Raw genomic sequence first — 12,072 nt, forward strand, 5'->3', positions numbered from 1 at the left:
CGGGGATGACCCTCCCTGCCGGTGATGGTGACGGTGACGGTGACCCCACGCAGGGCCAGGTGCTGGTGGAGGGCCATGGGGACTCCTGCTGCTACTGCGCGCCGGCGGGTGAGTCGGGGGGAGCGGGTGCCACAGCGGGGGGGGGGGGGGGGGGGCGTCCCCACAGTGTGGGGGCTGCCCCAGCACGAGCTGCATGGTGGCTGTCCCCACCGCAGGTGACAACGGGACAGCCACCCCCCCCACGCTGACAACGGAGCCCCCCTCCGCCACGCCGGCAGAGGCCCCCGGCAGCCCCCTCCTCACCTTCCCGCTGCCTCCCCTCGGCGGTAAGCAAGACCCCCCCCTCACCACGGGGCTGCCCTCTGTGGGCAGGGTGCAGGCAGCCGGGGACTGGGGGCTGTCCCCCCCACTCCACATCCTCCATCCCGGCAGATCCCTGCTACCGCCCGCTGGGCATCGCCTCCCTGCCGGACAGCAGCTTTGCCGCCTCCTCGGAGCAGGCAGGGACCCCTGCCCACGCTGCCCGCCTCCACGGCGGTGACCCCGGGCAGGAGCTGCGGGGCTGGGCCCCCCCGGACGATGCCTACCCGGCGCTGCTCTCCGAGCCCCCCTTCCTGCAGCTGGACCTGCTGGAGCCCACCAACATCACCGGTGGGTGCCCGTCTGGACCCCCGGGCATTGCCGGTGGCGGCGGTGTGGGTGGCGGTGCCGACACGTTGCCGCGCTGTCCCCTGGCAGGGGTGGTGGTGCAGGGAGCCGGCTCCTCCGACGCCTTCGTCACCGCTTTCCTGCTGCGGTTCAGCGCTGACGGTACCCGCTGGCACCGCTACCGCGAGGTCACCGCCGACGGCCGGCCTGAGGCCAAGGTGCCGCCTGCACCGGGGTGCGACCGCGACCGCGGGCGGGCATGGGGGGAGGCACGCGGCGAGCACCGGCTGCACGTGGAGCCACGGTTGCACGCACGGGGCCACGCACGTGGGTGCTCGTGCACAGGCGTGCGCACCCCCCTGCCTGTCCCTGCCTGCACACCCCTGCCTGTGTCCCCCCTCCCTGTCTCCCCCGCTTCAGCTCTTCCAGGGTAACTGGGATGCCAGCACACCAGCGGTGCGGCTGCTGGGCCGCATGGTGCAGGCGCGGCACGTCCGCATCCTCCCCCAAGACTTCCACAACCGCATTGTCCTGCGCACCGAGCTGCTGGGCTGCCCCCCAGGTATGGGGGGGCGAGGGGGGGACACGCCTTCATCCCCCACCGCGGGACCCCTTCTCCTGCCCACCTCTGCCTTCTCCCCAAAGTGCCCCCTGCCCGGTTCGGGGCCGTGCCGGTGCCGGTGCCGGTGCCGATGCCAGCGGTGCCAGTGACTATGCTGGTGAGGCCAAGCCAGCGCCCCTGCGGCGTGGGGGAGTTCCGGTGTGGGAACGGGGGCTGCGTCCCCGGGGGTCCCCACGGTGCCCTGTGCGATGGCGTCGATGACTGCGGGGACCTCTCGGACGAGCTGCCCTGTGGTGAGCGGGGTCAGGGGTCCGGTGCCGCGGTGGGGGCATCCGGCACCGCGGGGGGCCTGGGGCTGTGGCGTGCTGCCCTTGACGACGACACTGCCCACCCCGCGCAGGGCTGGCCCCCCCGGTGCCCACCCCGGTGCCCGGGCTGTGCCCACCGTCCCACTTCACCTGCCCGGGCTCCGGCGGCTGCCTCCCGGCATCCCAGAGGTGCGACGGCATCGCCAGCTGCCCCGACGGTGCCGATGAGGCCGGCTGTGAGACCCCCGGCGCTGGCAGGTACCGGTGCTGGGACGGTGGTGGTCCCGCAGGAGCCGGGGGCGGTTGGGGTGGGCGACCCCTAATTGCTGCCTCTACTTCTTCCAGCCCCACGATGCCCGTGGCAGCCGGCGTCCTGGTGCCGACCACCCAGCTGCCATCGGTGCCCCTGGGCACGGTGAGCCCTGGGGGGGCTGGGGGGGCAGTGAGGGGGGCTGGGGGACAGCAGTGGGTGATACCTGTCTGTCCCCATGCAGGTGTCCCCCGGGACGGGCACCTGGCTGACCCCCAAAGGTGTCGAGCCCACCCCCCCAGGTACCTGCCGTGGGGCAGAGCAGGGTGGGGGGCAGAACCTGGTGGAGCCTGGGGCTTACCTGGGGGGGCTGCAGGGCTGGGGGGGCTCTGGGCTGTGGGACCCCCCCGGCTGCACCCACCCTTGCAGCCGGCCCTGCCAGGGGACCGTCCTGCCCCCCACAGCCGGGTCCTGTCCCACACAGGGCAGCCAGGGGCCGAGCCCCCCCCCCAGCCCCCCACTGTGGCCGAGGTCCCCCCCAGAGCCAGAGCCACCAGCCCCGCAGTGCCGGGGGGCACGGAACCAGCCCCGGCCAGCCTGGGGGGCTCTGGGCAGCCGGAGCTGAGCGGTGCCCCCCCCGCCGGGCTGCCAGGCCCCCCTGACACCCCGACACCCCCCGGCACCCTGCCAACGGGGACCAGCCCACCCTCCTCCGGACCCCCCCCGGTGTCCCCCCTGGTCACAGCACCGCCCTCCCTGGCTCTGACGGGGGTCCCCCCCCCAACCCCCCCAGGTGAGGGGGATCCCGGGGGTCGAGGATGGGCACGGCCCCCCCCCAGCCGATGTGGTACCCTGGGGAGTGGGACGGGGACATGGGTGTCCGTGGGGCAAAGTGGGGGGGGGGCTGTGGAAGCACCCCAGCTTGCTGCCATGGGGCTGGGGGTGCTGTGGGTTCAGGGGTGCCGTGGGGCTGGGGGTGCTGTAAGCTTAGGGGTGCTGTGGGGTGGGGGCAAGGGTGCTGTAGGGTGGGTGCTGTGGGTTTTGGGATGCTGTGGGCTGGGTGCCGTGGGGTGATGGGTGCCGTGAGCTGGGTGCTGTGAGTTTAGGGGTGCTGTGGGGCTGTGCCCCCCGTGCCCCCCCCCCCTTTGCTCCCCCAGGTCCCGCGCTGCCCCGGCTGCTCTGCCCACGGGGCCAGTTCACCTGCGGGGTGCTGGGCTGCCTGGATGCGGCCCTCGTCTGCGACGGGCGCCAGGACTGCCTGGACGGCTCGGACGAGGCGCGCTGTGGTGAGCCGACCCCCCCCCCCGGGACCCCCCCATGGCTGCGGGGACCCCCTCCCCGGGGAGGGGGGGAAGGCTGAGCCCCCCAAACCTGCCCACAGCGGGCAAGGGGGGCTGTCAGCGGTGAACCCCGCTCCCTGCCCTCTCTGCAGGCGGCCCCCCCACCTCCGCCAGCCCCCCAGCCTGGCCCCCCCCCACCTGCTCCCCCAAACAGTTCTCCTGCAGCAGCGGGGGCTGCCTGCCCCCCGAGAAACGCTGCGACCTGCACCCCGACTGCCCCGATGGCTCCGATGAGCGTGACTGTGGTACATGGGGGGGGACGGGGACACGGGAACTGGGACCCCCCCATCCCGGGGTGTCCTGCCACTTGTCCCTTTGCCTGCCCTGCCCTGGGGAGCTGGGGGGCACCGGGGCTGGGGGGGACATTGGGGCTGGGGGACACTGGATCTGGGGGGGCACTGGGGCTGGGGAGCATTGGGGATGGGGGGCATTGGGACTGGGGGGGGTCACCGGGGCTGGGGGGGGGGCATTGGGGCTGGGGGAATCTGAGGTTGGGGTTCTGAGGCTGGGGGTTCCAAGGCAGGGGTCACTGAGGCTGGGGGGCCCTGAAGCTGGGGGGATTGAGGCTGGGGGTCTGAGCTGGGGGGCACCAAGGGTGGGGGGGCCCAAGGGTGGGGGCTGGATGAGCGTGGGGGGGTCCCCCAGGACAGCCCTCACCCCCCACCTCGCCCCCCCCAGCCGACTGCATCCTGTCCCCCTGGGGCGGCTGGGGTCCCTGCAGCCGCTCCTGCGGGCTGGGGGTCACCCTGCGCCGGCGGGCGCTGCTGCGGGGGGCCCTGCCCGGGGGGGGCTGCGCCCGCCCCCGCCTCGACACCCGCGCCTGCTTCCTCCGCGCCTGCCCAGGTACCCGCTTCCACCACGGGCCGCGACCCCCCCCAGGGGCCGGGACCCCCACTGTGCCCTGGCCGGCCGGGGTCCCCGATGGTGGGGGGCTTGGGGATCCCACGGTGGCGGACAAGGGGATGCCAGGGGGTCCTGTGGCTGAGCAACGGGGCAGCACGGGTGGGTGGGCAGGGGCTGCCCACCCCCTCTGCCTCCCCGCTGCCCCCCACCCTCTCCCCCCAGTGCCCGGCGGGTGGGCGGCCTGGGGGTCCTGGTCCCCCTGCGATGCTGAGTGCGGGGGGGGCGTGCGGAGCCGGACACGGAGCTGCAGCGATCCCCCCCCCAAGAATGGGGGGCAGCCCTGCCTTGGGGGCACCCTCCAGAGCCAGCCCTGCAACCTGCAGCCCTGCGGGGAGCCCCCAGGTATGGGGTGGGGGGACGGGGTGACCCCCGCCGGGGGGGGGGGGGGAGAGCGTGCCGGGGTGCAGGGGCCTGGCACTGGGGTGACTGGGGGAGCACCCCGTCCCTGAGCATCCCTGTTTGCCCCCCTCCCTTCCAGGCTGCGACCCCCAGATGGTGTTTGTGGGGGCTGGGGGCTGCGAGAGGGCACGGGTGCCCCCCTGCCCCCAGACCTGCGGGGACCTCAGCACCAACAGCACCTGCCCGAGCCCCTGCCAGGAGGGTGAGTGATGGGGCTGGGGGGGCTTGGGGGGGCAACGGGAGCGGCTGGGGACATCACGGTTACAGAACGGGGGGGCTGGGGGTGGTGGGGGGTGCCGGTGCCCGGCACGGTGGCGGCAGGTGCCGGTGGTGCCGGTGCTGAGGGCACACCATCGGGCAGGCTGCCGGTGCCCGCCAGGGCTGTACCTGCAGGACGGCGGCTGCGTCAACGCCAGCCAGTGCCGGTGCCACCTGCCCCAGGAGCACCGGCTGCCCGGTGAGGTCTTCCTGCGGGGCTGCCGCCGGTGGTGAGTGCCGACACCGCGAACCCGCACCCCACCTGCACCCCGGTGCTGCCTGCAGGCCAGGCTCGCCGGGTCCCCCACCGGGGCCTTTGGGGGTGTCCCTTGCCCTTCCCACGGCTGAGCCCGGCGCCCGTCCCCAGCGTGTGCCGGGATGGGATGGTGACGTGCGAGGATGTGGCCTGCGCCGTGGACTGCGGCTGGTCCGCCTGGTCACCTTGGACCCGGTGCGATGGCGGCTGCGGCATGGGGACGCAGGAGAGGTTCAGGTGCGGGGCTGAGGGGCTCTGCCCCACAGCGATGGGGGTGGCGGTGCCACATGGATGGGCAGCCATGCGGTGCCTTCCCGCAGGTCACCCTCCAACCCCGCGGCAGCTGCCGGCGGAGCCCCCTGCGCCGGGGAGGCCCGGGAGGTGCGAGAGTGCCACGAGCCCTGCGGCACCGGTAGGCACCCACCAAGCCCCACGGTGGCACCGGAGATGGTGGAGGCTGTGCCGGTGCCGGCCCAGGGACCCCCGAGCCCGGTGCCGCGGTGGCCCCTCGAGTGCCACGTGTTGGTCTGTCCCCAGCAGAGCCCGGCACCGGCTGGAGCGCCTGGACACCCTGGTCCGAGTGCTCCGCTCCGTGCGGCTCTGGTGAGCAGAGGCGGCACCGGGCCTGCACCACCCCGGTGCATGGGGGCCCCGACTGTGCCGGCCCCCACGTCCAGACACGGGACTGCAACACCCAGCCCTGCCAAGGTGGGTGCCCCATGCTGGGCAGTGCCATGATGGCCGATGCCCAGCCCCACTGCCCGGCAGCACCGGTAGCAGACAACACCGAGCCCTACTTGCCCGTTCTCCTTGCAGCGCGGTGCCCAGGGAACATGGTCTACCAGACGGTGGAGGAGTGCCAGCGCGGCGGAGGGCCCTGCCCCCGGCTCTGCCTGGACCAGGGTGTGGGCGTGGAATGTGCCGCGCTCTGCCACGATGGCTGCGCCTGCCCGGCCGGGCTCCTGCTGCAGAACCAGAGCTGCGTGCCACCCGGCCACTGCCTCTGCTACCACGACGGCCGCCTCTACCAGCCTGGTGACACCGCCACCGCGCTCGACGCCTGCAACAACTGGTGAGCATGTGGCTGCCGGGGTCCCCACCCGGGGTCCCCCCCACTGACCCCCTCTCTCATGCAGTACCTGCACGGCTGGGACGATGGTGTGTAGCACGGAGCCCTGCCCAGGTACCGGCCGGCAGCGGTGGCACTGGGGTTGGATGAGGGTCCCGGCATGGCTGTGGTGCCAGGGGGGCACACAGTGCGGGGGTGGGGGGACAGGGTGGCACGGGGCAACACAGGGTGGGGGGCCCCTGGAGGGCAATGCTGCCTTGGCACAGTGCTGTGCCGTGCAGTGCCATGCGGTGCCATGTGGCAAAGCGTAATGCAATGTGCTGCTGTGGAGAGCATGGTGCCGTGCGGTGCAGGGCCGTGTGGTGCCATGCAGTGCGGCACAGCATGGTGCTGTGTGCTGTGGTGCCATGTGGTGTGGTGTGGGTGATGCGGTGGGGCTGAGCAGATCCCCCCGGGGCCTTTTTCCCAAGGGCTGTGGGTGTCGGGGCTGGTGTCGGCACCGGTGCAGCGCCGGCTAACGCCTGCCGGTGAGGCTGAGGCTGCCCCTGCACCAGGCCCTGCGCGGCTCCATGCGAGCCGGTGGCGCCCCATGCCATCCCACTTTCCCTCCCGTGCCCGCAGAGCTGCTGTGGGGCGCGTGGTCGCCGTGGGGCCCCTGCAGCGTTTCCTGCGGCGGCGGTGAACGGCTGCGCCGGCGGCAGTGCCACCAGCCGGCGTGCCCGGGGCTGGGCCTGCAAAGCCAGATCTGCAACACCCAGGTGTGCCGGGGTGAGTACCAGCCCCCAGCCCTGCCCAACAACTCTGGCGCTGAGCCCCGGTGCTGAGCCCCAGTGCTGGCGCAGAGGCGGGCTGCCCGGCGGGGCGGCTGTACCGCGAGTGCCAGCGGGACGAGGGCTGCCCCTATAGCTGCGCCCACCTGGCCGGCCGGGTGGGCTGCTTCTGGGGGGGCTGCCAGGAGGGCTGCCACTGCCCCCCCGGCACCTACCTGCACCGCGGCGCCTGCCTCTCGGTGAGTCCCCGGCACCCCCCGGTGCGCTCCCCTGCCCCGGACCCCTCTCCGAGGGGTGACCCCTGGGTGCTGCCTTCTCCTGTGCTGGGATTGGGGGGGGGGTGCCTGCTCACAGGGTGGCCCCAAAGCTGGGGGGGGGTCCCAGGGCAGTGGGGGCTCCCCGGGGCAGTGGGTGCTCCTTGGGGTGGTGGGTGCTAGTTGGGACAAGGGGTGGTCCTTGGGGTGCTGGGGTCTCCCAGGTCCATGGGTGCTCCCCGGCGTGGTGGGGGCTCCCCGTGACACTGGGGGCTCCCCGGGGCCACGGGTGCCCCCCGGAGCCGCGGGTTCGAGGCCAGGTGCGGTGCAGGAGTGCCCCTGCGTGCTGACGGCAGAGCTCCTGCGGGAGCTGCAGAACGGCTCCGCCGCCCCCCTGGACCCCCCCGGCCCGGGCACCCCCGCGTTCCCCCTCCTCGTACCGGGCCAGGAGCTGCCCCCGGGCAGCACCATCCATACCGCCTGCACCAACTGGTAAGCGCCCGGCACCCGCTGCCCTTCCCCACCACCGTGTGCCCTGCTGCCCTTCCCCACAGCCTGGCACCCCACTGACCTTCCCCAGCACCCTGCCGCATCACCCAGCAACCTGCTACCCTTCCCCGCCACCCAGCACCCCACCACCCTTCCCCACCACCCTGCTGCCCTTCCCCATCACCCCCGCTTCCCTTCCCCACCACCCTACTTCCCTTCCCCATCATGCCTCCCCATCACCCAGCACCCTGCCGCCCTTCCCCATCACCCAGCACTCCACCGTCCTTCCCCACCACCCCACTGCCCTTCCCCATCACCCAGCACCCCACTGCCCTTCCCCACCACCCCGCCGCCCCCTTCCCCATCACCCAGCACCCAGCCCCTGCCCCACGGCTCCTGCCTGATGGCTGCCCCCCCTGCCCAGCACCTGCCTGCATGGCCGGCTGCACTGCTCGGAGCCGGGATGCCGACGGGACGGGGGGTTCGAGCCCTGGGGTCCCTGGAGCCCCTGCTCTCCCAGCTGTGGGGGGCTGGGACTGATGACCCGCCGGCGGGGCTGCACCAGCCCCCCGCCCGCCAACGGGGGCCGGGACTGTGCCGGCCCCCGCACCGACAGCAAGTACTGCCAGAGCCCCGACTGCCCCGGTGGGTCCCGGCCCCTCTGCCGTGGGTCCCGGTCACAGCCCCGGTGCCGGTCCCTGGGTCACGGCCCATTCCCATTCCCTCTGCCATGGGTCACAGCCCTGTCCCAATGTCACGCTGTGGGTCACAGCCCCATCCCTGTCCCCTTTGCCATGGGTCGCAGCCCCATCTCCATGTCATGCCATGGGTCACAGCTCCATTCCCTCTGCCCTGCTGTGGGTCACCCCCATCCCTGTCCCCTCTGCCCTGCCATGGGTCACAGCCCCCTCCCCATCTCCATCCCCTCTGCCCCATGGGGCCATGGGTCCCACCACCCCACCCTAGTGGGCCAGATCCTGCCCAGGCACAGGGGCCGGGGGGTTTAGGGATGTCATGGCATTTGCTTTCGTCCCCCCAGCAACAACCGTCCCCACGCCGGAGCCTGGCCCCACCACCCCAGGTGAGGGGGGATGCCGCCTCGGGACCCCTGACCCTGGGGGGGGGGGCTCGGGGATGGGGGGGTGTCTCACGCCCCTGGCTGACCCCGCTGATGGGGAGCCTTCGTCCCGGGCCAGGCGCCGAGGAAGAGGAGGGCTTCGGCCCCTGGTCCCCCTGGACCCCCTGCTCCAAGACCTGCACCCACCCGGAGGCTCCGGCCACCAAGAGCCGCAGCCGCTCCTGCAGCCGGGCTGGGGGCTGCGGCGGGGAGAGCGTCCAGCAGCGGGCCTGCAACCTGCCCCACTGCGCAGGTGGGCTATGGGGGGACCCGCCCCACTGCGCAGGTGGGCTGGGAGGGTCTCTCTGCCCCACTGCTCATGCAGGGGACTGGGGGGGCGGTCCATCTGTCCCCCCTCCCCAAGGCTCTGGGGGCTGCCAGGTGCGGGGGTGCAGGTGCTGGTGGTGCCAGCTCCGGTGTCCCCGCAGCCGCCCCCCCTTGCCCGGGGGAGTCCTGTGCCGGCCAGGATTGCCGGTGGACGCCGTGGGGACCGTGGGGCGGCTGCTCCCGCAGCTGCGGCGGGGGGCTGCAGCTCCGCCTGCGCGCCTACAGCCCCCCCGGGCCGGGGGGCCGCTGGTGCCCCGACATCCTCAGCGCCAACGCCCAGCACCGCTTCTGCAACCTGCAGGCCTGCCAGGGTGAGGGGGGATTGGGGGGCGGTGGGGGGAACGACTGAGGGGCTGACTGGGGGTCTCGGGCAGGGTTGGGAGGGCTGGTTGGGGATTTGGGGGGTCAGGAGGGCTGGGAGGCGGTGGGGGGTCTGGGGGGCTGGTTAAGGGGGTCTGGGAGGGTTGGTTGGGGGGGCTGGGAGGTGGCAAGGGGGGAGCTGGCCGGGGGGGGGACTGGGTAGCACCCCCATTTGACACCCTCTCGCCGCACGGCAGTGGACGGTGCTTGGTCAGCCTGGAGTCCCTGGTCGCGGTGTGACCGGACGTGCGGGGGGGGTCGCTCCGTCCGCAGCCGTTCCTGCACCCGGCCTCCCCCAAAAAACGGGGGGCGACCCTGCCCCGGCGAGCGGCACCACCTGCGCCTCTGCAACCCCCAGCCCTGCGGTACGGCACGGGGCAGGGAGGCTTTGGGGTGGTTGTGGGGGGCGGGGGGGTCACCGCAATGTTCACCGGGGGGAGTCTGACGGTGCTGTCTGCCAGGGGAGGGCTGCCCACCCGGCATGGCGCTGGTGGCCTGTGCCAACCGCTGCCCACGGCACTGCCGGGACCTGCAGGAGGGCCTGGTCTGCGGGCAGGAGGAGCGATGCCAGCCCGGCTGCCGCTGCCCCAACGGTGAGTCCTGCTTGTCCTTGTGTCGTCCCCCCCATTGTGTGTCCCCCCAAGGGGAGCCCACCCTGGGGGAGGGGGGCAGAGCTCAGGTCCCCCCACACTGGTCAAGGCTGGGGGTGCCCGTGTGGTCTGCAGGGGCACACGCGTGTGCCCCGTCCCCGAGTGTCCATCGTCTGTGTGTGTCCCCCCCTCGCCTCATCTCCACAGGCACCCTGGAGCAGGACGGGGGCTGCGTGCCCCCCACCCACTGCGAGTGCACAGACGCGGCGGGGCACAGCTGGGTGCCGGGGAGCCACCGCCGCGATGGCTGCGAGAGCTGCAGCTGCGCCGGGGGCCGCCTGCGCTGCACCCGCCGGGGGTGCCCCCCCACCCCCTGCGGCTGGAGCCGCTGGAGCCGCTGGGCACCCTGCAGTGTCACCTGCGGGGACGGGCGGCAGACCCGCTTCAGGTGACATGGCATCCCGGGGGACACGGCACCCAGGGACGGGACGGGACGGGATGGGGTACAGCACCCGGGGGACACACGCGTGGCACCCGGGGGGGACACGCATGGCACCCAGGGGACACGGCACCCGGGGACGAGCTGTGGGGCAGAATCCGCTGTGACCCTCATGGGTGCTAGCTGGCACCCAGCTCCCGCAGCCCCCACAATGCGGTGGGTGACCCCCGTGTCTGTCCCCCCACCCAGGACCCCCACCCCGGACTCAGGAGACGGCGAGTGTGGTGGGGTGGAGGAGCAGAGCCGGGGCTGCACGCCGGCGCCCTGCCCACCCCTCTGCCTGCAGGGCGGCAGCGAGAGGCGCCTGGGGGAGAGCTGGCCGCAGGGCGAGTGCCGGCGATGGTCAGTGCCGGGGGGGGCCGAGGGGGCCGGGGGCCGAACTGCACCCCCAAACCCACCCGACCTCTGTCCCCCCCCCAGCACCTGCACCCCCGAGGGCATCCAGTGCCAGGACATCCCCTGTGCCGGTGAGTGCCCCCCGCCCACCTGCGTCCCCCCCAACGGCACCCGCCCCGTGCCGGGTCCCACAGCCAGGCCCCGGTGAGGGGATGGGGCCATGGGCATCACCGGCATCCCCGGGATGCACCCACTGGGACCACGCGACCTCCCGTGAAGCTTGAGAGGCCGACGTAAAGCCCCCGGGACCCTCAAACGGGGACGGAGGGCACCGTGGCGCCGGCGGCTTCTTGCCGTAACGTGCCGTGCCCCCGGCCAGGTTCGGGAATCTGCGCGTGGGGTGCCTGGAGCCCCTGTTCCCGCTCCTGCGGCACCGGCTTGGCCACCCGGGAGGCTGCCTGCCCCTGCCTGCCCCCCGGCCCTGCCTGCAACCGCAGCCACGGCCACGGCACACGCCGGGAGGTGAAGGCGTGTTACCTGCGCCCCTGCCCAGGTAGGGTGCCGGGGCGGCCAGGGTCGGGGGGCTCGGCAGGGTCCCTGCCCGCCATCACCCCATCTCCTGCCTGCCCGCAGCTGCCTGCCCCTGGAGCCCCTGGAGCCCCTGGACCCCCTGCTCCTGCCAGGCTCCGTGGCAGCACCGGCACCGGCACCGGCTGGGCCCAGCCGGCTGCGTGGGGCTGGACGGGCAGAGCCGTGCCTGCAACATCTCGGGGTGCTCGGGTGAGCAACGGGGCCGCCCGCACCCCCTGCCTGCCTGCCTGCAGCCTGCCCATCCCTGTGCCGGACCGGGGTGCCCCTGCCCTTCCCGGCTCCCTGCCTGCACCCTGCCCATCCTGCGCGCTCTATTTGGGGTGTCCTCGCCCATCCTGAGCGCTCCCTGCCCTCTCCCTGCCCATCCTGTGAGCTTCCTGCCTGCTCCTGCCCATCCCACGCCTGCCTGCCCGTCCCGGGTGCCTCTGCCCGTCCCCACGGGGGTCTCCCTGCCTGTCCCGTGTGCTGCCTGCCTGCCCCTGCCCGTCCCAGGCACTGCCTGTGTGTGGGGGGTCCTGCCTGACCCCTCTCCCCGCCTCCGCAGAGGCCAGCTGTGCCCCCCCCTTCCAGTACCAGCCCTGCGGCCCCCCCTGCACCCAGTTCTGCTCCAGCCTGCGGCACCCCGACCTCTGCCCGCAGCCGCCCCCATGCCTGCCCGGCTGTGCCTGCCCGCAGGCAAGAGTGGGCAGGGGTGGGCAGGGGGCTACAGCACAAAAGAAGGGGGTCTGGAGGTGGGAGGGGTCCCT

The 12,072-nt window shown here is 73.7% G+C and overlaps 1 protein-coding gene across 1 annotated transcript in view; it reads left to right on the top strand.

Moving 5' to 3' along the window:
• Positions 1 to 12,072, top strand: part of LOC126037979 (SCO-spondin-like) — a 30,224-nt gene that overhangs the window by 12,606 nt on the left and 5,546 nt on the right. Inside the window, exons 39-72 of the mRNA XM_049798966.1 lie at positions 54 to 108; positions 216 to 326; positions 433 to 651; positions 739 to 836; positions 1,069 to 1,210; positions 1,611 to 1,776; positions 1,864 to 1,933; positions 2,013 to 2,070; positions 2,926 to 3,054; positions 3,201 to 3,353; positions 3,787 to 3,951; positions 4,174 to 4,353; positions 4,490 to 4,612; positions 4,772 to 4,898; positions 5,036 to 5,161; positions 5,245 to 5,336; positions 5,462 to 5,632; positions 5,741 to 5,996; positions 6,061 to 6,107; positions 6,615 to 6,761; positions 6,836 to 7,002; positions 7,349 to 7,509; positions 7,931 to 8,151; positions 8,546 to 8,587; positions 8,703 to 8,876; positions 9,052 to 9,261; positions 9,508 to 9,675; positions 9,772 to 9,903; positions 10,108 to 10,348; positions 10,589 to 10,741; positions 10,820 to 10,866; positions 11,115 to 11,288; positions 11,369 to 11,515; positions 11,871 to 12,001. Of these exons, the coding sequence (XP_049654923.1) occupies positions 54 to 108; positions 216 to 326; positions 433 to 651; positions 739 to 836; positions 1,069 to 1,210; positions 1,611 to 1,776; positions 1,864 to 1,933; positions 2,013 to 2,070; positions 2,926 to 3,054; positions 3,201 to 3,353; positions 3,787 to 3,951; positions 4,174 to 4,353; positions 4,490 to 4,612; positions 4,772 to 4,898; positions 5,036 to 5,161; positions 5,245 to 5,336; positions 5,462 to 5,632; positions 5,741 to 5,996; positions 6,061 to 6,107; positions 6,615 to 6,761; positions 6,836 to 7,002; positions 7,349 to 7,509; positions 7,931 to 8,151; positions 8,546 to 8,587; positions 8,703 to 8,876; positions 9,052 to 9,261; positions 9,508 to 9,675; positions 9,772 to 9,903; positions 10,108 to 10,348; positions 10,589 to 10,741; positions 10,820 to 10,866; positions 11,115 to 11,288; positions 11,369 to 11,515; positions 11,871 to 12,001 (4,803 nt within the window). The remainder of the gene's footprint in view (positions 1 to 53; positions 109 to 215; positions 327 to 432; positions 652 to 738; positions 837 to 1,068; positions 1,211 to 1,610; positions 1,777 to 1,863; positions 1,934 to 2,012; positions 2,071 to 2,925; positions 3,055 to 3,200; positions 3,354 to 3,786; positions 3,952 to 4,173; positions 4,354 to 4,489; positions 4,613 to 4,771; positions 4,899 to 5,035; positions 5,162 to 5,244; positions 5,337 to 5,461; positions 5,633 to 5,740; positions 5,997 to 6,060; positions 6,108 to 6,614; positions 6,762 to 6,835; positions 7,003 to 7,348; positions 7,510 to 7,930; positions 8,152 to 8,545; positions 8,588 to 8,702; positions 8,877 to 9,051; positions 9,262 to 9,507; positions 9,676 to 9,771; positions 9,904 to 10,107; positions 10,349 to 10,588; positions 10,742 to 10,819; positions 10,867 to 11,114; positions 11,289 to 11,368; positions 11,516 to 11,870; positions 12,002 to 12,072) is intronic.

The sequence above is a fragment of the Accipiter gentilis genome, chromosome 4, assembly GCF_929443795.1.
Source record: "Accipiter gentilis chromosome 4, bAccGen1.1, whole genome shotgun sequence".
Lineage (NCBI taxonomy): Eukaryota > Metazoa > Chordata > Aves > Accipitriformes > Accipitridae > Astur > Astur gentilis.